We start from the raw sequence: 24,539 nt of genomic DNA, 5'->3' as shown, positions 1-24,539 counted from the left end.
TGGAGACGGGAGTCTTGCTATGCTGCCCAAGCTGCTCTGGAACTACCGGCCTCACGCAATCCTCCTGCCTCAGCTTCCCAAAGCGTTGGGAATTACAGGCGTGAGCCAGCACACTCAGCCCTAGAGGGGGATTATTCAGTTTGAACTAAAACCCGGACTTCCTGCTGCCCAGTCCATTGCCCTTTCCACCACTCTAAGCTGCTGGTTTAGTCATAATTTCAGATGTGGTCTTTGTATCCATGTGGTGCAGAAAATAGCTGTGTGGTCAGCGGCCCTTTCCAGGCGCTGACCATGTAAGGGCTGTCCTCTTATTAGCAGCCAGTGGCAACCTAATTTTGTCAAGCCTGACTCCAGGCTTACCCACCCTTTCGTTTTCACCTCTCTTGGGTTGCGCAGGCCCGGGAGGCCCATCTGTTCTTACTATTTGAGTCCCTGTTGTCTCACTGGCGGCTTTCTGAGCAGCTGCAAAATATGTTTTTAACTTTTAAGTGGAAGTTGGGGGTCACTGGCATCGAGTCTGGAACAGTCACTCTCAGCAAGAGCTCTCTGAACTCTGACATTCTCTAGTTTTACGGACTCGGGTGAGTGTTTAACTCCTCCCAGCTGCCAAGGGCTGAACTTCCTACCACTGTGGGCAGTAATTAATGAGGCATTTATTTGCTCAAGTAGTGGCGAAATAATGCGCATTGCTTTTTTGTGTTGTCGTCGGCGGAATACGCTCAGTTGCCTAGCACCACAGCCCTCTGGCTGGTAGTCCCTCCTCGCGGCTCATCCGCTCGGGTCTCCTTGCCGCCCCCAGCTCGGCGACCGGGACGCAGACGAGGACAAGTGTTCGCCCGAGCTCAGGGGGCTGCGTAGCCGCCGCCCGCCCAGGAGGACCATGCTGCGCGGCAAGTCCCGGCTCAACGTGGAGTGGCTGGGCTACTCGCCAGGCCTGCTCCTCGAGCACAGGCCCCTCCTGGCAGGGCGCACGCCGCGGAGCCACCGCCGGTAAGTCATGTGAGCGCCCGCCCAGTATCCGGCGCCGACGCCGGCGCCGGCGCCCGCGCCCGCCACAGCCCTGCGTCGCCGCGCCGCGCCTGCGTACTGTGGCCCGCCACCCGGCGCGAACCGGCACTTCCGGCGCGAACCGGCACTTCCGGCGCGAACCACTACTTCCGGTGCGAACCGCCTCGACCGTTCACCCGCGGAGCTTACTGAGCGCGGCTGCCGAGCCCAGTTCCGCCGCCGAGCGCTTGTGCCGGCACGGCTACACCATGGAGCGCCCAGATAAAGCGGCGCTGAACGCACTGCAGCCTCCTGAGTTCAGGTAGCCCTGAGCGGGGCCTGGACCGCGAGGCGGACTGGCTGCAGCCTGGAGCAGGGCCTGAGGGAAGGCCCTAGCTGAATGGGTGGGCGTGAGGTCTGGACTCCGGGGACCTGGTCGCAGGGAGGGGGGTGGGGAAAGCAGGTGGGGCCTGAGATGTCTAAACGCCCAGCCCCGACTTTTCGCTCTGGAACAAGGGATCCGGGGTCATGGGGAATAGGTCAGTAGGCCTTCAGCTCATGCTTCTATCCTAGCACTTCCTCTCGCTATCGTCTATATTGCAGTCTCTTTCATTACTGCAGGGTCAGCCTTCTGAGACAGGAACGCGGTCTCCTTCATCTCCGTGTTCCCTAGGGGGCCTGCATAGTCGGGGCTTAATAAATGTTTGCCGTATGAATGAAGGAGTAGAAGGGAATAGTCCCCCTGGTGTGGGACTGCTTCACTTGGGGAATCAGTAAGATAGAGGCTGGTGGCTGAGCTAAAGGAATGTATGAGAGAGCAGTTGGTTCTGGCCCACCTCAGTAGGCAAGGTAGTGGTGAGGGAGTTAGCTACCATTCGTTAAGACCTACTGTATACCAAGCTCATTTCACGTGCTTTAGATACATTATCTGAATTCTTAATTTATCTGACTGCTTGATTTCCCAATTTTGAAGAGGATGCAGTTGAGGGTAAGTGACTTGAAACTGATGATGAGTGATTACAGAATTAGGCGACAAAGTTAGTAATTGAAGCTAACGTTTGAGCAAGCTCAAGCTCACTGACTCCAAAGCCCCTTAGAGCGCTGTGATGCTTTCTCTTTCCAACAGGGTCATTGTGGGGTTTTTTTTGTTTTTTGTTTTAACTTTTATTTTAGGTTCATGAGTACATGCGCAGGTTTATATAGGGAAACTGCATGTCACGGGGGCTTGGTGTACAGGTAATTTTGTCACCCAGGTAATAAGCGTAGTACGCGATAGGCATTTTTTCTGATCCTCTCTCTCCTCCCAGCCTGCACTCTCAAATAGGCCCCAGTGTCTGTTGTTCCTCTCCTAGTGTCCATCTCTTCTTGTTTAGTTCCCATTTATGAGAACATGCAGTATTTGGTTTTCTTTTCCTGTCTTAATTTGCTTCGGATAATGGCCTCCAGCTCCAGTCATGTTATGTTGCTGCAAAGGACATGATCTCATTCTTTTTTATGGCTGCATAGTGTTCCATGGTGTATATGTACCACATTTTCTTTATCCAGCCTCAGTGTGGGATTTTTAAAAATTATTCATTTATGAGAATACCAACATATTTTTATTAGATACACTTAGAGCATAGTCCTTCTAGACTGATTCTGGTTTCCTAATGGAATTTGCAGTGAATTTTGGCTGTGGAAGAAAGAATTCCTGTTGTCTTACTTGCTACAGAAGGGAATGTGGTAGGCTCTGTCTGCTCAATGTTAGCTGCAGAAGTTTGTATGAAGTGGGAAAACTAGGTGGTGGTATAAATGGAGGCAGAGTAAGGTTCATCCTGAACTTTTTCCTTTGTGTGAGGACAACTTTAATTCCAGCCTTTCTCATTCCTCATTTCCAACAAATCTCTGCTCAGTAACACCCAAAGATACATAGGATAAAGCAATTGAATAGCATTAGTTGCTTTGTCTTGGAATAAGCCACTGATTTTACCCAAGGTGGCTTGTGTCAGCAAAACCAACAGCTCTTGTGGCTGGAAGCCAAGGAGAAAATGTCCTATAAACAGTAGAGGAAGTTTGCTAGTTTTCAAAAGTTTGTATGTACATTTTGGCTTAATGCTTAGTCCCATATTAGTGAGGTCACAACACAGAAAAGTAGTCACATTTTTGAAGTTTGAGGTAAAGAGAGAAGTGAGAAGGAATTAGCTATAAATTATTAAGGTATGCTGTGTATAGATTGTGTGGGGGCTAGAAATTAACATGTAGAAAGGTTATATTTGGGTGGTGCGATTATAAGTGATTTTGTTTATTTTAAAACATTTTTATGGTGTTACATCATCTTTTCAATAATAAACTTTGTAAAAGCCAGGCCAGATAATAGATACTCAAGAGAGGTCATGTAAAGAACAAAACAATCAGTTAACACTTCCTTTCTTTTCCTTTAACAAGTTAGATAATCTGAAAGTTGGATTCCTAAAACATACTTCTTTACTCACCATAGAAACACCAAAGTCAAGTGCTTTTTTTAGGGTCCACAAAAGAATTGGCCAATTAGTGACTCTCTGTATTTTTTGTAGATTCTGCACTGCAGACACTCATATTCTTCATGAGGATTACACAATAAATTCCCCTAAATATTTACTAGTAGGAAACAGTTTAAGGGAGCTTATGTATATTAAATGAGAGTTGTATAGCTCAGTAATCAAAATGAGGCCTGTTAAAAGATGATCCATTTAAGTACCAAAATAAAATATTAGAACTTTTTTTTTAACAGCAATAAACATTTAATTTCTCACACATGTGCAGAGCATGTGATCAAGAAATAGGCATGAGGTTATATTTAATATATATTTTACTCAATGTTTTTGTGGGTCTTTCGTTCAGGTTATTTTTAAATAAATTTCATTGTGTGTATTTGAGGTTCACAACATGATGTTATGGCATACATATAGTAAAATGATTACTGTGGTGAAGCAGATTAGTGTATCTGTCATCTCACATACTTTTGTGTGTGTGTGACCAGAGGCAGCTAAAATCTGATTTACGAAAGTCCCTAATACCATGCAACTTTATTGCCTATAGTCCTCTTGTACATTAGATATCTAGGCTTGTTAATCCATATGTCTACTGCTTTGTGTCCTTTGATGTACATCTCCCTATTTCCTCCCCTCCAGCCTCCCACCCCCACCCCCATGGTAACTACTGTTTTATTCTCTGTCCCTGTGTAGTTGACTTTTTTTTTTTTTTTTTTTTTTTTTTTAAAAAGATTCCACATGTAAGTGAGCTCATGTAGTATTTGTCTTTCTGTGTTTGGCTTATTTTCCTTAAAATAATGTCTTCCAGGTCCATCCATGTTGTGGCAAATGGTAGATGTCCTTTTTTAAGGCGGAATAAAATATTCCCTTGTATATATACACTACTGTTTCTTTATTTTGTCTGTCTACATACACTTAGGTTGTTTTCAAATCTTGGCTATTGTGAATAATGCTGCAGTGAACATGGAAGTGCAGATATTTTTATGAGGTAGTGATTTCATCTCCTTTGGTTATATTCCAGAGGATAGATTACGGGGCTGTGTGGTAGTTCTATTTTTAATTTCTTTAGGAACTGTTTTCCATAATGATTATACCAATCTGCATTTCCATCATAATGTACTAGGGTTTCTTTTTCTCCACACTTTTACAAACATTTGTTATCACTTGCCTTTTTGATAATAGCTGTCCTTAGAAGTGTGAGGTTATATCTCATAGTGGTGTTGATTTGCATTTCCCTGATGATTTAGTGATGTTGAGCACATTTTTGTTTATCTCGTGGCCATTTTTATGTATTTGGAGAAATGTCTGTCCAGCTGTTGTCTATATTTTAATCAGGTGGTTTTTCTGCTGAGTTGTAAGAGTTCTTTATAAATTTTGGGATATTAACCCCTTTTCAGATAGGTGGTTTGCAAATATGTTTTCCTAGTCTGTAAGCTGCCTTTTCATTTTGTTGATTGTTTCCTTTGTGGTACAGAAGCTTTTTAGTTTGATGCAAGCCCCTTTATTTATTTTTTCGTTTGTAGCCTGAGCTTTTGGTGTGATATCCAAAAAATGATTTCCGAGGCCAATGTTAAGGAACCTTTCCCTCTATGTTCTTTTATGTCTTAAAACTTTTATGTCTTAAAACTTTATATCTTTGTGTTTTAGTTATTTTATCCATTTTGAGTTGATTTTTGTTTATGGTTTAAGAGTCCAGTTTTGTTCTTTGCATATAGAAATCCTGTTTTCCCAGTACCATTTATTGAAGAGACTATCCTTTCCCCATTGTGTTCCTCTTAACACCACTGTCGAAGATTAGTTGGCCATATATGTTTGGATTTATTTCTGGGCTCTATTCTGTTTCATTGTTATATGTTTCTGTTTTTATGCCAATACCATATTGTTTTGATTAGTATAACTGTAATATTTTAAATCAGAAAGTGTGACGCTTACAACTTTTTCAGTGTTGCTTTGGCTATTTGGGGCTTTTTGTGGTTCTGTATGATGAATTTTAGGATTGTTTTTCTATTTTAATGAAGAATGCTACTGGCATTTTGATAGAGATTATGTTATATCTGTATGTTGCTTTGGGTACTGTGGACATTTCAATAGTATTAATTCTTCCAATCCATGAACACAGGATATCTTTACATTTATTTGTGTCATCTTCAATTTCTTTCATCAGTGTTTTATACTTTTCAGTGTACAAGTTGCTCATCTGCTTGGTTAAATTTATACCTAAGTTTGTTTTTTTTTTTTTTTTTTTTTAAATAGAGTCTTGCTCTGTCACCCAGGCTGGAGTAAAGTGCCCCAATCACTGCTCACTGCAGCCTTGAACTCTGGGGCTCAAACAGTCCTCCCACTTCAGCCTCTTGAGTAGCTGAGATTACAGGCACGTGCCACCACGCCCAGCGAATTATCAAAAATTTTTTTTGTAGAGGTAGGTTTTTGCTATGTTACCTAGGCTTGTGCCAAATTCCTGGCCTCAAGCCTCAGCCTTCCCAAAGTGCTGGGATTACAGGCATGAGCCACTGAGCCTGGCCCCTAAGTATTTTTTTTAATGCTATTATAAATGAGATTGTTTTCTTGATTTCTTTTTCAGCTCAGTAAAAAGGATGCGGAAGTTTGTCAAGTGCTCTTTCTGCATCAACTGAGATGATCCTACTTGGTCATAATATATAATCTTTTTGATGTATTGGTTTTATTTTTATTATTTATTATTTATTTATTTCTTTATTTTTTGAGACGGAGTCTCGCTGTATCGCCCAGGCTGGTGTGCAGTGGCGTGATCTTGGCTTACTGCAAGCTCTGCCTCCCGGGTTCACGCCATTGTTCTGCCTCAGCCTCCCGAGTAGCTGGGACTACAGGCGCCCGCCACCACACCCAGCTAATTTTTTGTATTTTTAGTACAGATGGGATTTCACCATGTTAGCCAGGATGTTGTATTGGTTGTGTGTGTGTGTTTGTTACAGAGTCTTGCTCTGTTGCCCAGACTGGAGTGTGATTTTGGCTCATCGCAACCTCTGCCTCCCAGGTTCAAGGGATTCTCGTGCCTCGGTCTCCCAAGTAGCTGGGACTATAGGCACATGCCACCACGCCCAGCTAATTTTTGTATTTTTAGTAGAGACTGGGTTTTGCCGTGTTGGTCAGGCTGATCTCGAACTCCTGGCCTCAAGTGATCCGCCTGCCTTGGCCTCCCAAAGTGCTGGGATTACAGGTGTGAGCCACCACACCTGGCCTGATTATTGTTGAATTTGGTTTGAAAATATGTTATTGAGGAATTTTGCACCAGTGTTCATCAATGATGTTGTCCTGTAGTTTTCTTGCTGTGTCTGTCTGGCTTAGGTATCAAGGTGATTTGAGCCTCTTAAAACATGTTTGCAAGTATTCCCTCTAGCTCGATTTTTCACCCATAACAGAAGTTCCTATTCCAGCTGGGGAGGGCACACTGTTCCATTCGCTCTGCCTACCTCCTTCTGTGGTCTGGTGTCTGGTGCTGGTGGTCAGGGTTGCTGCATGGACTCAGGGACTGGTGCCACTGTCCACCGTGGCTTCCCTGGGCCAAAGCTCCGATTCCAGTGGGGCAGGGCATGCTGGTGCATCAGCTCCACCTGGTTAGTTTGCTGGTCCACTGATCCACCCGTGGTGCCTGCCGAGTTCCCTGGTCTGGTGTCTGGTGCTGGTGGTCAGGGTTGCTGCATGGGCTCAGGGACCAGTGTGACAGTGGCTTCCCTGGGCAAAAGCCCTGATTCCAGTGCGGGAGGGCACACAGGTGTGTCTGCCTCCTTAGTTCCCTGGTCTACTGTTTCATACTGGAGAACAGCAAGCTGGTGGCTTCCCCTGATGGAAGCTCCGATTCCAGCAAGAGAGGGCGTGTTGATCCACCCATGGTGCTTACTGCATTCCCAGGTCTGGTGTCTGGTGCTGGTGGACACACTTGCTGCATGGGTCGGGCACTGGTGCCACTGTCCACCGTGGCTTCCCTGGGTAGAAGCTCCAGTTCCAGAGGCAGGGGCACTGAGTTTCTTCACTTATTTTGTTCACCCAGCTTGTTGGCAGTTGATCTGAGGCGCCCTGATGCTTTGTCTCACACTGGATATGAATGACAGTCCCTGAAGGTGGTGTATAATCTTCATGTTCCAGCTCAAGAAATTCCCACTACCCACAGCTGGTTCTCTAGGATCTTCGGATTACGAGTCTCTGCCTGTGATCTTCCTCCTATATAGCATCTCATTTGTGGATGTTTATAGTTTTAGGGACATAAGAGTGTTTGGATATGGCTGTGCAGGTTCTGATTTTCTCTTTGTTTACTTTATTCCAGAAATGAAAGCTCATTAGCATCTACACTGAAGACGCTCCTGTTCTTCACAGCTTTAATGATCACTGTTCCTATTGGGTTATATTTCACAACTAAATCTTATATATTTGAAGGTAATCTTAGACCCATTAAAACAAGACGTTTTCCCCTGATTTAAGAATCTGTGCTTTTATGACCTCTTTATATCTGTAAACTGGGTAGTCTTATTTTTTTTTCTTGTTTAGCCTTTCAAAAAATCATATTGCTCATAATGAGTCTTTATGAAATAACTTGTTATTTCAGCTTGACAGTTTTCTTATGGTTTTCTGTGAAATAGCTTGCAAATCCTTTCTCTTAGTGCCCTTTAAAGAATAGGAATTGGCTGACATGGGAGGAAGAATTTGGGGGAATGGACTTCTAGTGTCAGATAATGGAAGGAAGAGAGAATGAAGTCCCCTTTTTGATGTTGAAGTCTTTTTTTTTTTTTTTTTTTTTTCCGAGACAGAGTTTCACTCTTGTTGCATAGGCTAGAGTGCAATGGTGCAATCTCGGCTCACTGCAACTTCCACTTCCCATGTTCAAGCGATTCTCCTGTCTCAGCCTCCTGAGTACCTGGGATTACAAGCACCTGCCACTACACCCGACTAATTTTTGATATTTTTAGTAGAGACGGGGTTTCACCATGTTGGCCAGGCTGGTCTCAAACTCCTGACCTCAGGTGATCCACCCACCTCGGCCTCCCAGAGTGCTGGGATTACAGGTGTGAGCCACCATGGCCGGCCTGAAGTCTTTATAATTATGGTTTTGTTTAAAATAATGATCTTAATATATAGAAGGTACTCATATCTTTTAGTGAATACTTTATTACCACCCAAAGTATTACTTTTTAATTGCCTGACTAGTTAAATAAATATATCATAAAAATTAGGATGATTTGGGTTTTTTTTGTACTTTGGTAAATTTTGCAATAAAATGGAAACTGTTTTTTTTCTCTTGATAGGCGCCCTTGGGATGTCCAATAGGGACAGCTATTTTTACGCTGCTATTGTTGCAGTGGTCGCCGTCCATGTGGTCCTGGCCCTCTTTGTGTATGTGGCCTGGAACGAAGGCTCACGACAGTGGCGTGAAGGCAAACAGGATTAAAGTGAACATCACCTTTTGATAGCATTAAATTCATTTTTTAAAATGATAAATGCTGGAGGGGGGACATCTGATTTGAATAAAGTTGAAAGAACATGTTAAAGTCAGGCTTAAGGAGGCACGTTTGAGTAGTGTAAATTTTGATCCTTCTAATGTGTTGGTTTGTATATTCAGTTTTAACTGTATGAATCTGATTTGCAAATGAGAATTTGGAAAAGTTAAATTAGTTACAAATAAATATGTTAATTACACAATATTCTAGAAGGAATTTTATCTTCTTTCAACAAAACGTGTTTTATAGTATTCTGACTTACGGTTGCTTTTGACTTTTACTCCTTTGGATATATTAAGAGGCACACAGTGAAGCAAATTAAACTCCACTTTATGTTGGAATGCTTTCCTTAGCATGAAAATACCAGGTCCTTGGATTTGGGATTTTAATTTCCTATGGAAAGTTGCTTAAATTGTGGACACTGGAATTAATCTGAATGTCACTAAGGAATTTCACATGAAGTGTAATCCCTAGTCAATAGGAATTTTCCATTACATTATTTTATGGGAAAACTAGGCTAAATTATATCCATTCAGGTAAAAGGACTTTAGCTTACTGAAGGATCAAAAGAGCAAAGCAAAGATCTCACTACTCAAACACTCAGCCTGCTTCCTTCAAGTCCCCTTGCAGGCCAGCTTTGTGCTTTGCAGACCAACTTTTTAATGAGATACTTTGCTTCCTCATTCAACATTGAAGCTAGGCTTCAATTAAAAGGTTCGAGGAGGCTCCATTTAAAATTGTTTTTCTACTATTTTTTAAAATTGTGTATATGATAGGAATTTGCATTTAAATATGTTCATTTTTGCATATGTTAGGAGTGGAAACAATCTTGAAAGCATCTTTTTTTCACCCAAAAAGTATTCTCCTTGGGCTTATCTGATGGAAAAAAACCTTGATTTTATTTTCGTATCTTTAGTCTGTGTTCTTTCTAGTTATTTGGTAATAATTGTGTGTAATCTAAAAACACTCCCCCAAATGTTTGTTTTTTAATTATAAAATCATAATATATGTTCTTTGTAGAAAACTGGAAAAATACATATTCAAACAGGAAAAAAAATCAAAATTCCCCATGATGTTGCCATCTGAAAATAACCTATATTTTGGTTTATATCCCGTATGCATTTTTGAAAGCCATTTCTTAATGCTAGTTTGATACACACTAAAAGTTTAGCTTACAAATTCAAATTCTGCCAGCTTTTCCTGACAGCTGTTTGCATTTTTTCAGATGAGTGATTATTGGCCATTTTCTTTTTCTTTTTTTTTGAGACAGTTTTGCTCTGTCACCCAGGCTGGAGTGCAGTGGCGCAATCTCGGCTCACTGCAACCTCCGCCTCCTGGGTTCAAGTGATTCTCCACCTCAGCCTCCCAAATAGCTGGGACTACAGGTGCCCGCCACCACGCCTGGCTAATTTTTTTTCTATTAGTAGAGACGGGGTTTCACCATGTTGGCCAGGCTGATCTTGAACTCATGACCTCCAGTGATCTACCCGCCTCGACCTCCCAAAGTGCTGGGATTACAGGCGTCAGCCACCGCGCTTGGCCTTATTGGCCATTTTCTAAATAAGCACATTCTATCTTTATTCTCTTAAAATTCAAATTTTCTGTTACTGATAATCCTAATACTTAGGATTCTTGCTTAAGCATGTGAAACCATTACCAATTTGTTGTTCACATTTATTATTTTTTGTGTTGTGAAACTGGACTAAAGGAATAGAGGGATGATTAGTCATAAAAGTCAAATAGGCATTCGTGTTTAACTGTTGAGAAAAGTGAAAGATCGCTATGATTATTATGGAACTGTTTAATTCTTGCTTAAAGACTACAATTTTAGTATAATGACATTTGAGTCTAGGGTAGTGTGTGGTAGATTTCTAGATGGTCCCTAATTAAAATGTATTGTTGTATTTACAATTGTCCACCTAATTTCTTTTTATATAATGTCAAGGTTTTTCTTGTGCTTTTGGGATCTTATGCTGTTTGTAAAATGTTACTGTCCAGTGTTGGATTATTATGTTTGGTTTCAGGCATTTGCTGAATAGGTAATGATATATGGGTATTTTTCTGCAAGTATTTAAACCAGGGGCACATGCAAAGGCAGTTGTAATTTCCTCTTGGAAAAAGCACCAAATGTTTGAAGGTTAAAATCGAATGCTAGGTTTGATATTTAGGATTATAATAAAACAGGCTTGTTTTCAAAGCAGTTAGTTTATTCCTAGAGTTTTAACTGTTAACTCACTAGTTTACTGCTGTTTTTGACTATGTTAAATAACATATGGTATTTGACAAATAGATTTACTTTTCAAAAGGTCTCACTAGTTTCCTTTTACACAATGTATATACTTCAAGATATATAGAAAGGAAAGCTACAGTTGAGCCCTTATACATGTTTTAAGGTAGAAATATGTTCCCTATTGTTTGAAAATTGATTGTAAGAATAACCTCAATTATATAACTTGAAATGCCAGTCCAAACTACTGATTTAACCCGATTTACGGTAACACATTACCTTTCTCACCTCCTGTTTTGCCCTGGAGAATGTAGTCCTTTTTCTCAGTTGTGTTGAGAAGTGAAAAGTCTGCTGTAGAATGCATCTGATGTCATTAGTTCTTCAAATGGGTACCATTGTACATGTAACAGTAGAATTTGGTTTGGGGTTGTTAGTGAAAAAAAATTGAAACCTGCCATTAAACCCCATGTTTCATGGAAATCTAACAGAAATACATTGTAATAATTAGAATATTTTCTTTTCTTTTCTCTCTCTCTTTTTTTTTTTTTTTTTTTTTTTTTTTTTTTTTTTTTTTTTTTTTTTTTGAGACGGAGTTTTGCTTTTCACGCCCAGGCTGAAGTGCAAGTGCGCAATCTCAGCTCACTGCAACCTCCACCTCCTGGGTTCAAGCAATTCTCCTGCCTCAGTCTCCTGAGTACCTCGGATGACAGGTGCGTGCCACCATACCCAGCTAATTTTTGTATTTTTAATAGAGATGGGGTTTCGCCATGTTAGCAAGCTAGTCTCGAACTCCTGACCTCAGGTGATCCACCTGCCTCTGCCTCCCAAAGTGCTGGGATTACAGGTATGAGCCACCGTGCCTGGCCTAATAATTAGAAATTTTCATCATGAAAATGTCATCAGCTTTGCCAAAAGAAACAACCAATTGACTTGTTTGGCGTTTGTTTTCCATTTTCATGTCAATTTTATGTATACAGTTAGAATACCCAAGGAGACCACTAAAATCAGTTAAATAGGGTATATCCAAAGAAAGATGAAACCCAAAAGTACATAAAAAGGATTTAAATCGCATTTCAGATGTACCTAGTGTGTATTTCTTATCTCTAGACAAGTTTATTTTTATTGTTTATGCCCAAGTGAAGTTGTAAACTTATGGTTCAACTCTGACACAGAATTTGTCACTTGTCTGAGGTCAGTGGCAGGTTTCTCTGCTGTCAAGCACTCTGTGTCACCCACCAGATTAGTATAACTATTAATTCAGACTCTACTCCTATGTTTAAGATAATTTTTACAAGAGCTGGTAAAGCAGCACATTAGTAACCTGACAAGATTTCTTTTTCCCTTTTCAGGGGGAAAGGGTCACCTTAAAAATAAATTATTTTCAGGGACTTTGGGAATCTAATGATAAGTATTACACATAATCTATGAATAGCTTAATCCTTTATATATTCCTTAAAATAGGAATTCCTCGACATCACTCCTGGCCACACTTTACTTGCCTGTGTTGTTGCTATGTGTATTTGAAAGTAATATCTGCATTCCTTTTAAGATATTCTATAAGTCATATTTGTCAGTTATACAGAGTAGTCTTCCTTTTTCCCACGTTCAGTGTAATCTCACTGAACAGTAATAATAGCAATAGCTAACAACATCTGCACAGCACCTTACAGTTTGCAAAGAACGTTCACACATTCTCATTTGAGTTTTGCATAGTGAACCTGTTACGAGATGTCTCTTGACGTCGATGCTAAAAGTGTTAGAATCTTTAAATCACTAGAGTCATTGAATATGCTGTAGTATTGAATAGTGCCCTGACTAGGGGGAGGATTTAGATGTGCTGCATTTCAAGCCGTGTATAATCATCAAAATGGGGGGCTTGAGTTCTTTAGCTACTTGAATCCGATTTACTTCTGTTAAGTGATGCTTTTCTAACCATTATCTGGATGGATTTTGTATTCACTATATTGTAGCCTGTAATTTGTATAAATTTACCATCTGTTGTCATTAAAAAAAAGTGTCTATAGTGCTACTTTGATGTGTCCTGATTCAATTAATGTTTTATTAACTGCTCTGTTTTTAAAAATTTGTTTGCTTCTCATTTTATAACATGTAGAATATGTACAGAGCTCACTTTAAAAATTTGTTAGTTGGCCTCTGTGCTATGTAGATTATATAGAGAGCTGTCAAGGATAAGTTTTTATGCAGTAAATGTCAACCAGAAATGCTCAAACTGATTGGGAGTGTGGGCAGGGGGGGTTGTTGAGCTGTAAAGGGCTGGTTATACTTCATCTGGGGTGGGCTTCAAATGCCCCTAAAGGAGAGTTGAGAAATACTTATGGCTAATTAAATGTGGGAGTAGATAATTCCTGACGACGCCCACATGCCATCCCCTCATGACTAATGTCCTGTGTCCTTTGTCCTCTAATCACCCGTTGATTGCACTCCAGCTCCTTCCTGTGCTTCTGAGGACTCCAGCTAATTCTTATTAATAAATATTAATATCTCCTTCCCACATTTGAGACATCTCAGTATCAAAAAATTTTATAGGTTATGAGATGTCCAGGGAACTCAGGAAACAGGTAATGGCATTGCAGAAACCACAGGACAGCGGTTCTGAAAGTTTGCTGGAATCACCTTGTAGGTTTTATTAAAAATAACTGATTGCCCAAACCCAGCCCAAACCTTCTGAATCGGAGTCTGTGGGTGTGGGGGCCTAGAAAGCTCTTTGGGGCTGGGCGCAGTGGCTCACGCCTGTAATCCCAGCACTTTGGGAGGCCGAGGCGGCAGATCATGAGGTCAAGAGTTCGAGACCATCCTGGCCAACGTGGTGAAACCCTAAGTCCACTAAAAATACAAAAATTAGCTGGGCACAGTGGTGTGTGCCTGTAGTCCCAGCTACTCAGGAGGCTGTGGCAGGAGAATCACTTGAACCCGGGAGGTGGAGGTTGCAGTGAGCCGAGATCGCACCACTGCACTCCAGCCTGGCAATACTCTGTCTCAAAAAAAAAAAAAAAAAGCTTTTTGGAACAGGCAGTGATCAACATGAAGCTGGATTGAGAACTGCTGGAGATTTAGAATTGTGCCTCTCCGCGTATGTTTGGTAAATATAGGAGAACATTTGTTCGCAACCTGGCAACCCAGGGATGCTTTTCCTCCAAAAGAGGATCCAGCAGCCCTGAGGGAAGGGATACTACAAATGGCACACCCTCGCCTGGAGCCCAGCTTTTATCCTCGCCTGGAGCCTCAAATTGGTTTCTGCTGCCTTTCTTGTGCCTGTGGTCACTGCCACAAGCAACTAGAAGTTTCCTTCAAAAATAATAGATCAGGCATACCATGCCTCTGCTCAAAATCCTCCCAATGGCTCCCCATCTCACTCAGGAAGATTTAGACTCCCTATGTGGCCCCCAAGCCAGGCCACTTCCCTTCATTTCATTCCCACCCCACTTGCTCACCACTTGCCAGCCTCCTGGACTTCTTGGTGTTCACCGAACCTCCCATACTCAGTCCCATTAGCTGTTCCCTCTGCCTGGTACCCTCTTCCCAGATATTCTCACAGCTGGCTCTTCCTCACCCTCCAGGTCGCAATGCTCATGCCACCTCAGAGAGGTTTCCCCTGACAACCTAAAGCAGTGAGACCCCCATTGCTATCACAACACTTAATACTGCATGAAATTATTTTATTAGCCACCTCCTTCCACTAAGATGTAAATGCAGGAAGGTAGGCACTTTGTCTTATTCATCACTGAATCCCTAGGACCTCAGAGTTGCATGAGAGTTTGGCCAGCCCCTACTAAGTGGGAAGATAAGCATACACGCCCCCTGTGCCAAATTGCCTGCTCTGCCTCAGGAAGAAGACCAAAATGGTTGGAGGGGTATCAGATTTTTTTCCTCCCATCTGTATCTGTAGCTCTCTGTTCCCAGGACTCTGCATTTTGCTCTGAAGCCCTAAAACACACCCCCTTTCTCAACCACACCCAACCCCATCCCTCACCATCACATCTGTGGTTTTTTGCACATAAGCAAAGCAGCAGGGAAGCTGGATGTGCTCTTCATGGATGTGGGGGCAGGGCTTTCCCATTTAGCATGGTTTCATAGAATGCTCTTGATGTGTCCTGCAGACACAGGTCCGGGAAGACCCACCAGTTCTCTCTCTTGCTCTGTTGCTGCGATTCTGCAATTATTTGCCATGTTATCATGTTTAGCTCTGGCCTGTGAACATGCACATAAACAGAATGAATTAGAGTAGAAACAATATGATTTTCTCAGCTATGTGTAAATTATAAAAATATACATTTTAAAGAAAAATATACATTGGATAGCCAGATTTTGTTGCTTTAAAAATATTCACAATAGAAAATGAAACTGGGGGCTGTGAAAAATGAAGTCTGTTCACATGTCTACCATTTCTTTCATAAGAATTGTGTGTAGGACAGGCCAAGGGCACCATGCATTTTTTCCTCTACCATTTCTGCTGTAGCTAGCTAGAGACACAGTCCTCTTCCATCCTTTACTCACCCTCCCTCCGAACTCACTTCAGACCAATTAGAATTAAGATAAAAAGTTGAGTGGGAAATGAATAGAAAGCCCAGGAAAATGGAATAAGCAAGGAAAGTTAAACAAGTTCTTCCAAATGGCTTGAACAGTCTGGTGGGGACTGTCACCTGTGGTAGACAGAATAAGATGCTCCAAGATTACCATTCCCTGTCCCCTTCCCTACAGCTTCCTTGATTAGATGACTGTACTGAGTTTCCTGTGACTGCTGTAAAAGAGTACCATGGACTGGGGGACTTCAACAACAGAAGTGCATTGTCTCCCAGTTCTGGAGGCTGGAAGTCCAAGATCAAGGTGTAGGCAGGGCTGGTTCCTTCTGAGGTCTCTCTCCTTGGCTTGTAGATGACCATCTTCTCCCTGTGTCTTCTCTTGATCTTCCCTTTGTGTGGTGTTTGTGTCCTAATCACTTTGTTCAAGGACCCCTGTCACACTGGATTAGGGCCCATCCTAATGACCTTGTTTTACCTTAGTTACCTCTTTAAAGAGCCTATCTCCATATATAGTCACATTCTCAGGTACTAGTGGTTAGGACTTCAACATATGAATTTTTTAGAGGGGACACAATTTGGTATATAACAGTTATGTTACATGGTGTGCTAGGCAGAATGATGACCTATCAAATATGCTCATCTGATTCCTCAGAACCTGTAAACATGTTACTTGATCTGGCAGGGGAGAATTAAGGTTGTAGATGGAATTAAGTCTGCCTCTCAGCTGACTTTAAGACAGGGAGAGTATTATCAGTTTTTGGGGTGGGCCCAGTGTTATTTGTCACAGGCTCTTGTGATTGGCTAAAAGTATGGTGCCCCAAAGATATATTCACTTATTATTTCCTAGAACCTGTGGATATTACCTTATGTAGGAAAAGAATGAGTATTACCTTATACGGGAAAAGTGATGAAGGATGTTGAGAGGGAGTGTTTATCCTGGATTATCTGGATGGGATAATTCTTAATAATTTTTAAAATCCTAAATGCTATCACATGCATACTTAGAGAGCAGAGGGAGTTTGAGACATACCCATGAGAGGAGGTAGCCATGTGAAGATGGAGGCAGAGATGGGAGTGAGGCAGCCACAAGCCAAGGAAGCCTGGGGCCACCAAAAGCTGGAAGAGGCAAGGAAGGATTCTCCCCCAGAGCCTCTCGGGGGAGTGTGGCTCTCTTGATGCCTTGATTTAGGATTTCTGGCCTCTAGAACTATGAGAGAATACATTTCTATTGTTTTGACCCATTTATGCCAGAAGTTGCAGATTTTTTGTGTGTGAAAAATCAGACCTTGGTGATGACCTTGAGCAGTAGGATATAAATAACTCCTATAAGCTTAGTGTTCCAATAGTGAAACACTAGGGATAAATGGGTTAAACCAACAAGTGTGTGAAAATTTGTTATGACTGCCATAAGGAACTAATATGGGTCCTTAAAAGTGGAAGAGGGAAGTTCAGGAGGAAGTCAGAGTGATGTGATGTCAGAAGGATTCAACCTGCTATTCCTGGCTTGGCTGATGGAGGAGGAGAGCTGCAAACCAGGGGCTGTGGGCAGCCTCTAAAAGCTGGAATCCCATGATCACAGTTCTCTGGCTAGGTCACCAGCTTCTCAAAACACCAACAACACAATGGTGTGCTGAAGAATTTGAGAGGGAACCTCATGAAATGGTTCTCAACCCCTACTCCCATTTCTGCCTGAGTGAATTCTAGAGGTCCATGCATTTCCATGCAGTTAGGCACCATGTCAATACATTTTCCTCCCACTCTGCCCAGTGCCTGGCACAGAATAGGTGTCTAAGGCATGTGGTGAATGAATGGATGCCATTCCATATTATGTCCCTTTTTAGAAATCTTTCTATTTAGTTTCATATTAATATGTGCTCTGTTCTCTTAAGCCTCTAAGGCAGCTAGGCCTGACATGTAGGGGACTACTAGTGGTGAATGACCTCCAGAACTAGGCCCCATCTCTGTCCTCAACACAATGTTTTCTACATAATGCACATTCTTCATAACTGATATCATTTGACCACACAGTTATTTATGTCTCAGAAGTCGATGTCATTTTCATTTTAGAAGATGTATGTTCTTTCTGTTAATGCAGTAGGTTTTACAAGTTTAATCTGTAGCTATTTCAAAATATCAAGTGATCATTTTAATGTTGGTTGTTATCTATTTCATTTAGCTTTGATTATTACTACTAATAATGACTCTTTATAATAACCTTCATATAATGTTATGATTATCTATAATCCAACCATAGACCATTGGGGTGGCTGTTTTAGGAGGACCCTTCTAGCTAGAAATAACAGATGTTTTGCTTGTCACATTGAACTCAAGGAGCAAGCTTCCTGAACTCTGACCACATAATAAAATACATATAATCATTTGAACAAAAAACATTGGTATATTGAATATTTAATTTTTTTCATTTTCATTATAAATATGCAATGTGTGTTATAGCAGCCAGAATGTAGGTTTTTGTTTTTTTAAGAAAATGAATAAATAAAAATAAATATGCTTTTTTTTTTTTTTTTAGTGCATTTCATGAGATCTTCTCTCTAACTTCTTTGGGATAAAGTGATTATCTTTCATATTCTAAAGAATGTTTAGTGGATTTTCTTAGAAGCTATCAGACTTTCCCTTGTAAGCTAGCCCAGTGGGCTGTGTTGTACTTCCTAATCCAAAATCTTTGAGTTGTATAAGATTCTAAAAGAAAATGACAGCATTAAAAAAAAAATTAATGTACTTTATATTTTAGAGGAGTTTTAAGTTTATAGCAAAATTAAGCAGAAAGTACAGAGTTTCCATATGTCCTCCTCACCTGCTCGCACACCCCCAGCCATCCCTACCATCAACATGAACCTAACACTGACACATCTTTATCACCTAAATTCCATAGTATACATTAGGGTTCATTCTTGGTGTTGTACATTTTTAACAAATGTATAATCACATGTATCCAGCATTATAGTATATCACACAGAATCGTTTCACTGCCTTAAAATTCTCCTGTGCTTTACCCATTCATTCCTTCCTCCACCCAAGTCCCTAGCAACCGCTGATCTTTTTACTGTTTACATAGTTTTGCCTTTTCCCAGAATGTCATATTGTTGGAATCTTACAATATGTAGCCTTTCCAGACTGGCTTCTTTCACTTAGCAATATACATTTAAGCTTTTTCCATGTCTTTTTGTGGCTTAATAGCACATTTATTTTTATTGCTGAATAATATTCCACTGTCTGGATGTACCACAATTTATCCATTCACCTGCTGAAGTGCATCTTGATTGCATCCAAGTTTTGGCAATTATGAATAAAGCTAGGATAAGCATTCATGTACCGGTTCTTGTGTGGACATAAGTTCTTAACTCATTTGGATAACTATCAAGGAGCAAGATTGCTGGATCATATGGTAAGAGTATGTTGAGTTTTATAAGAAACCACCAAACTGTCTTTCAGACTGGCTGTACCATTTTGCATTCCTACCAGCAATGAATGGGAACTCCTCTTGCCCCCATACCCTCACCAGTATTCAGTGCTGTCAGTGTTCTGGATTTTGGCCATTCTAATAGGTATGTAGCAGTATCTCATTGTTGTTTTAATTTATAATTTCCTGATAACATATGATATGGAGTATCTTTTCCTGTGCTTGTTTCCATCTGTATATCTTCTTTAGAGGGGTGTTACAACACATTTTAATAACAAGTATTTTAATCAAGACTTTTAAAAAACTGAGAATCTTTTCAAATCTTTTAAAAAATCATCTTCTTTGTTTTGGTTGCTGTTTCCTGTTACCAGTAATAAGAAACATTTTGTAAAATCTAAAGTCTGAAATGAAATATATGAATCAAAAATGCCTGATGTTTGGGAAGCACATTGATTAAGGAGATGAAAGACCTGGCTTCCCATTTCATCTTGCCTCTAAGTGTGTGATCTTTTAGGCAAGTCACTTTCCTTTCTGAATCTTGGTGTCTTCTGTAAAGTAAAGGGAAGGACTAAGATGATTTCTAAAGTTCTTGTGGCTCTGAGTTTCTTTTGTTTTTGTATTTTATGTGAGTCGCTAGAGTGACCACTGTCAACATATAAACATCTGAGCCTTTTGACTGCCTCATGATACATTTAATATCGTTATCGTGAAAATTTTCCATGTTTCTTGTCCGTGCTGAAATGAAGAGCTTTGAATGAGGCTGAAACCTAGCAACCAGCTCTCCTGAAATATCTCATTGAATTTTTTTGTTTGTAGAGAGTATTAGGAGAGAGTATAGACAGCAAAAATGGCAACGATGCTTCAGCGTTAATTTCATTTGATGACTCACCTATTCCGTCATCCAAAGATGGCATTGATCTAAATTGTGACCTTTTCTTCTATCTCATATCATTAAAATAATGCCAGTAAAAGGGCAGTGACTCACCACTGGAGCAGATTCTTCTTGAGAAAATTAGCAATGCACTGTCATGGAAAGCTTGGGCAAAGGATCTTGTATTAGCCTCACCTGGTGAGCAAGCAGCATCCTTTGCCCAGCTCATTAAGTGCCTCTTCTATAATATTTCCTGTGGATTCAATCTAGCCTGACTATGTTATTTTGTTAATTCTCTCCCATTTTGGCAGCATTTCCAGCTTTGAATGCACAAAGTAATTTTCCACCAAATCAGTTGTTAATCGTCATTGCTTCCATAGTTGGAAGGGGCTTAGGGAACTTGTTTTGCACTCTGGAACCGTCTTCATATGTAGTTTATGGAAATAGATTTCCCTATGGACATATATATTAATTGTAGTCTCTACTTGTGGAAGTAGATACTTGAAGTGACAGAAGTGTTGAAGTTACTTTTTTCCGCTTACCAAATGAGTACATCACAGGGAAAAAAAAAACCTAGGAGTTTGGGTCTGAAAAGTATGGCCAGGTAATTATACGCAGTTTGCTTATTATTTCAACATACCCTAGTCTTATTAAATTATATGTCATGGCAATGTTTAATAATAGCTGTCTCTTGTGTTCAGTTTAATCTATACTTCTCTAGCCTACCAAATTCTAGAAGACACTGGATGTAAGTGCTTATATTCCCTTTGTAAAATAGTAACATAACATTACATGTACTTGAAAACGTGATAAATACCTCACACAATTGGAAGAAACCATCTCAGAATCATCTAGTCTCACTCTTCATTGTACCGATAAGACCCAGAGGGCAGAAGTAGCTTGTTGAGGGTCACACATCAAGTCATGAAAAAGCCAGGATGACAACTTAGTTCTCCAACTCCCAGACCAGCTCTCTTGGTATCTCAGGAGCCCCTTGGCATCAGAGTTCTTGGCGATAATGTTGAGTGTTCACGAGAATGTTAAATATTCTGTCTCATCTGCTTACGAAATGTACAAAACATTTAAAAACATTGCTATCACAAATGGTCTGACTGTATAAGCCCTTGGATTTAAAGGGAGTAAATTAAAATATTTTAAAACTTTACTTATATGTCCCTTCTTGGTCCTCAGTAAATGAGACGCTTTTAGATTATATAAATCAGCAAGGTTGATTTCTACAAGATACACAAACAAATTTAATGTTATAACTTCATGGAACACCACATATGGACTTCTGCTGTGGCATAAAGTACTAAGAAAGGCTTTTCCTCAGAGTTGGTAGAAACAAAATCACTAATGAGTGATTAGAATGGATCCTTGGATCCTTCTGCTGAATAAGGAGCCAATTAACACTTTTTGGAGGTAACATTAACTCTTGGATCCCTGGGCTAGGCTACTAGTTATTGTCTGTTCATCCTTTTCATAAATTCATTTCCTAGTAGATATGGATTTTCTTTTCTCTAGAAGTTTACATACTTTCACAAGAAGTGTGCCTGAACTAAAGATAAATAAGTTGACTATGTTTCAGAATAGTTCTAAATGAATTTTAAGAAAACTTAGGGCAATACAATAATTGGTTGAATCATCCAACTAGAGTAAAACTTCGGAGGCTATGAATAGCAGTACTTTTACTGGTTTCAATATCTATGGGGAGGAGTTGATTAGATTGAATTCCATCAGTCTCACCCTAGTCTGTGTCATTCTTGAATTCATTTCTCTGGGGCTGATGCTGTAGAGGTCAGACTTTTTATTCATTCATCCAGATATTAATTTGTGAAATATTTAATGAGTATATTCCATGTGCCATGTGCTGGGGTACAGAGAGGCATGAAAGACGTGGTGCCTGAACATGAATAGCTCCTGGACTGGAGAGGGAAAATGACAAGTAAGTGAGGATACCCCCTTTTTTGAGGGGTTCCAATTGATATATGCAAGTGATAGGCAGATGGGAGTCAATTCTATGGGGAACACACAGGAATCAATTTCCCTAGGATCAGAGGAAGTTCACTAAAAGTTTTATAGGTGAGATGACACTTAGTTGCTTGGAGAAAGTAATGGAGTTGGCAGTGGGACGTAGGGGTAGGGTAGGATCTGGGAAAGGGCATTTCAGGTCCAGAGCAGAGGAGGAGGTGTGATACCAGGGTAGGAAAGGGTGAGAAGGACTAGGATTGGGGAGGTGACAGGACAAGGATACAGAGGACCCTGTGGATGCTGTGCTTGGCCAAAAGGGAAAGAACTTCGAAATGGCCAGAGCAGAGCTGGAAGGACAGAGAGGCCAGGGCAGAAGTGCAGGGCTAAGGGGCAGGAAAGTAGACAACAGGTTTCCAGCGAAAGGTTTTCAGCAGGAGAGGGACAAGATCAAACCTGTACTATCAGAAAGCTTCCTTACCAACAGCAAGAAGTGACACTACAAACTGTGCTGCAGTGAACTTTCTCCTTGGGCATGAGGGAAACCATAGAAAAACAACCAACTTCCCTCCCAGGAGAGGAACAATGGGATGAACTATGGCCTACTCATGTGGCTGTTTGCCCTTCATAATTCACAAAAGTGATGCACCAATTCTTTGTGTTTCAACATGTATAATATTGAGGGAAGAAAAGTAAGTTGAGTGTTTATGTTTAAAAGAGCTATAACTCCTAGTGTTTTTGTTTGTTTGTTTTTTTTCCCTACTCTGAAGAAATGGAGTTATTCGTGAGCAAGAACAATGTCATATATGGGTCCATTGTTTTGCAGTTTACAATGTGCTTTCATATCCACTATTTCATTTGACCCTCAACTCTGGGAAATAGGTACAACTGGATTCATCTGCATTTGACACATGAAAACACTGGGACACAGAGGGGACAGTCAAAGGCTAGACTGGAACTTTGTGTCCTCTCCTCCTAGGTCAGAACAGGGCTGTCCCTACAGAAGAGCATTGTCTTTAAAGGTTGACATGTTTACTTTTGTTTTTCTTTGACGTATACTCAGCTAAGAGCCCTCTTTGTTTTTTTCTTCTTTAATATTGCATGCAAACTTCACGTTATTTCACATTTTAAAATATCTTTCATTTCTTTTACTATTTTCATACCTAAAAACCAGGCAGTAATTTGTGCTGTTCACTTATTTTTTAAACAATTGCATGCAACTGTTTCGATTCATCTTTAAAAGCTTATTTCCACAGCACATAACAAAGTTAATTAAATTGCTTTTTGAAGCAAGGCTGCTTTGTTTCCCACTGCAAGATGACTCATGAGGTCTGACTGAGTCTCATTTATATTCCTCCCCAGCAGGTAATTTAAATGTGATTTATACGGAAAGGAAAAAAAAGAAAAAAGAAAACAAATGAAGAAAATTACCCCTTGCTTACGTCTTTAACAAGTTATTCTGGATGTGGAGTTAGATAGGAGAGAGCCGCCATGTTTCTTTTGGTGCCCAAACATTCTTGTTGACAGCGGCATTGAAAACTGGCATCTTTGTGCCCCGGGTTGTATAAATGGTGCAGGGAAGGCGGATTTTGGCTCAACCTGAAGAAACACTGATTCTCTGAGATGCCCAGTGGTGGTACCAGCTGGCTTGGGTGGCATTGAGCTCCCTAATGCATGGGTGTGATTCTCTGACAGAGAAGGTTGCTTGGTGGTGTTGGGATAGGGAAGATACCCTAAAGGACTCTTTATTTAGCAATGCATGGGTCCTGGCATATTGAAGGAATAGGAAGGAGCCCAGCCAGCCTGAATGGTGGGAGACTGGGGAGGGTAAAGTTGGGTAGTAAGGTGTGGCAGAATGATGGAGTTTCCTGAGTAGAAACAATATCCTGAATTAAGTTGTCATTTTGTCAAACATTTTTTATTTTATACTTAGAAACTTCTTGGCAGTTGGGAACCACACAGTAGACAGGCAATGAATGTTTGCTGAATGCACACCTGCAGGATTAGGGACAGGAAGAATGGCTGAATGAATGGACACCAGCATGACCTACAGGGGTGGAAGGAAGAGCCATGGGAGGGATTCAGGATGCCTTTTCATGGATTTGGGAAGGTTAGCTTTGAACTAAGGGAAACTTGGAGCCTGCATTCACTAATGTGAACATTGTGGTTTTGTTTTCTGAGTTGTGTATGGGCCAAGTGAGCATTTCACTGGGGTCTTCTAGTCGAAGTAGGTTTCAGGGGATGTCCAAGTAGCCCTTTTGTTTTATTTTTCCAGAAAGCCATCAAAGTGGATCTACTGAAATATATTGCCATTCCCTTCCTAACTGCCCCATTACCCTGACAGTCTCTTCCAATCCCTGCATCTGCCACTTTTATTTTTTTCCATTTTCAAGGGGCATGTCTGATGGAAAAGTATTAAGAAGTATACAGGGTTACAGGTCCCAAAGGATGCTTTTGGCTAATTCTCATAATCACTCTGTCCTTTACAGTCCTCATGGGTGAGTGGAGACAACACCCATGTGTTGCACACGGATTTGTACAAAGTT

The 24,539-nt window shown here is 40.8% G+C and overlaps 1 protein-coding gene and 1 long non-coding RNA gene across 4 annotated transcripts in view; both read left to right on the top strand.

Moving 5' to 3' along the window:
* The first annotated feature begins 415 nt into the window (after positions 1–415).
* On the top strand, positions 416–13,219 carry VMA21 (vacuolar ATPase assembly factor VMA21). 2 transcript variants are annotated; one of them, XM_073013357.1, is made up of 3 exons: positions 416–990; positions 7,798–7,907; positions 8,774–13,219. In XM_073013357.1, exons 1-3 carry the CDS (start codon positions 881–883, stop codon positions 8,914–8,916), a joined length of 363 nt encoding a protein of 120 aa, XP_072869458.1. In that variant the 5' UTR covers positions 416–880; the 3' UTR covers positions 8,917–13,219. The 2 variants fall into 2 exon arrangements, with proteins under 2 accessions (XP_072869458.1, XP_007991179.1); XM_007992988.3 differs by lacking the exon at positions 416–990 and adding an exon at positions 1,137–1,309.
* Positions 13,220–18,359: 5,140 nt separating this feature from the next.
* Positions 18,360–24,539, top strand: part of LOC103232746 (uncharacterized) — an 81,695-nt gene continuing 75,515 nt past the window's right edge. Inside the window, exon 1 of one of the 2 annotated variants that reach the window (XR_012091894.1) lies at positions 18,360–19,299. This is a non-coding gene — a long non-coding RNA (uncharacterized lncRNA). The remainder of the gene's footprint in view (positions 19,300–24,539) is intronic. The other variant, XR_497251.3, reaches the window with a different exon arrangement.

Source organism: Chlorocebus sabaeus, chromosome X (genome assembly GCF_047675955.1).
Source record: "Chlorocebus sabaeus isolate Y175 chromosome X, mChlSab1.0.hap1, whole genome shotgun sequence".
In the NCBI taxonomy this organism is placed as follows: Eukaryota; Metazoa; Chordata; class Mammalia; order Primates; family Cercopithecidae; genus Chlorocebus; species Chlorocebus sabaeus.
This window is presented reverse-complemented; position numbering and strand designations above follow the sequence as displayed.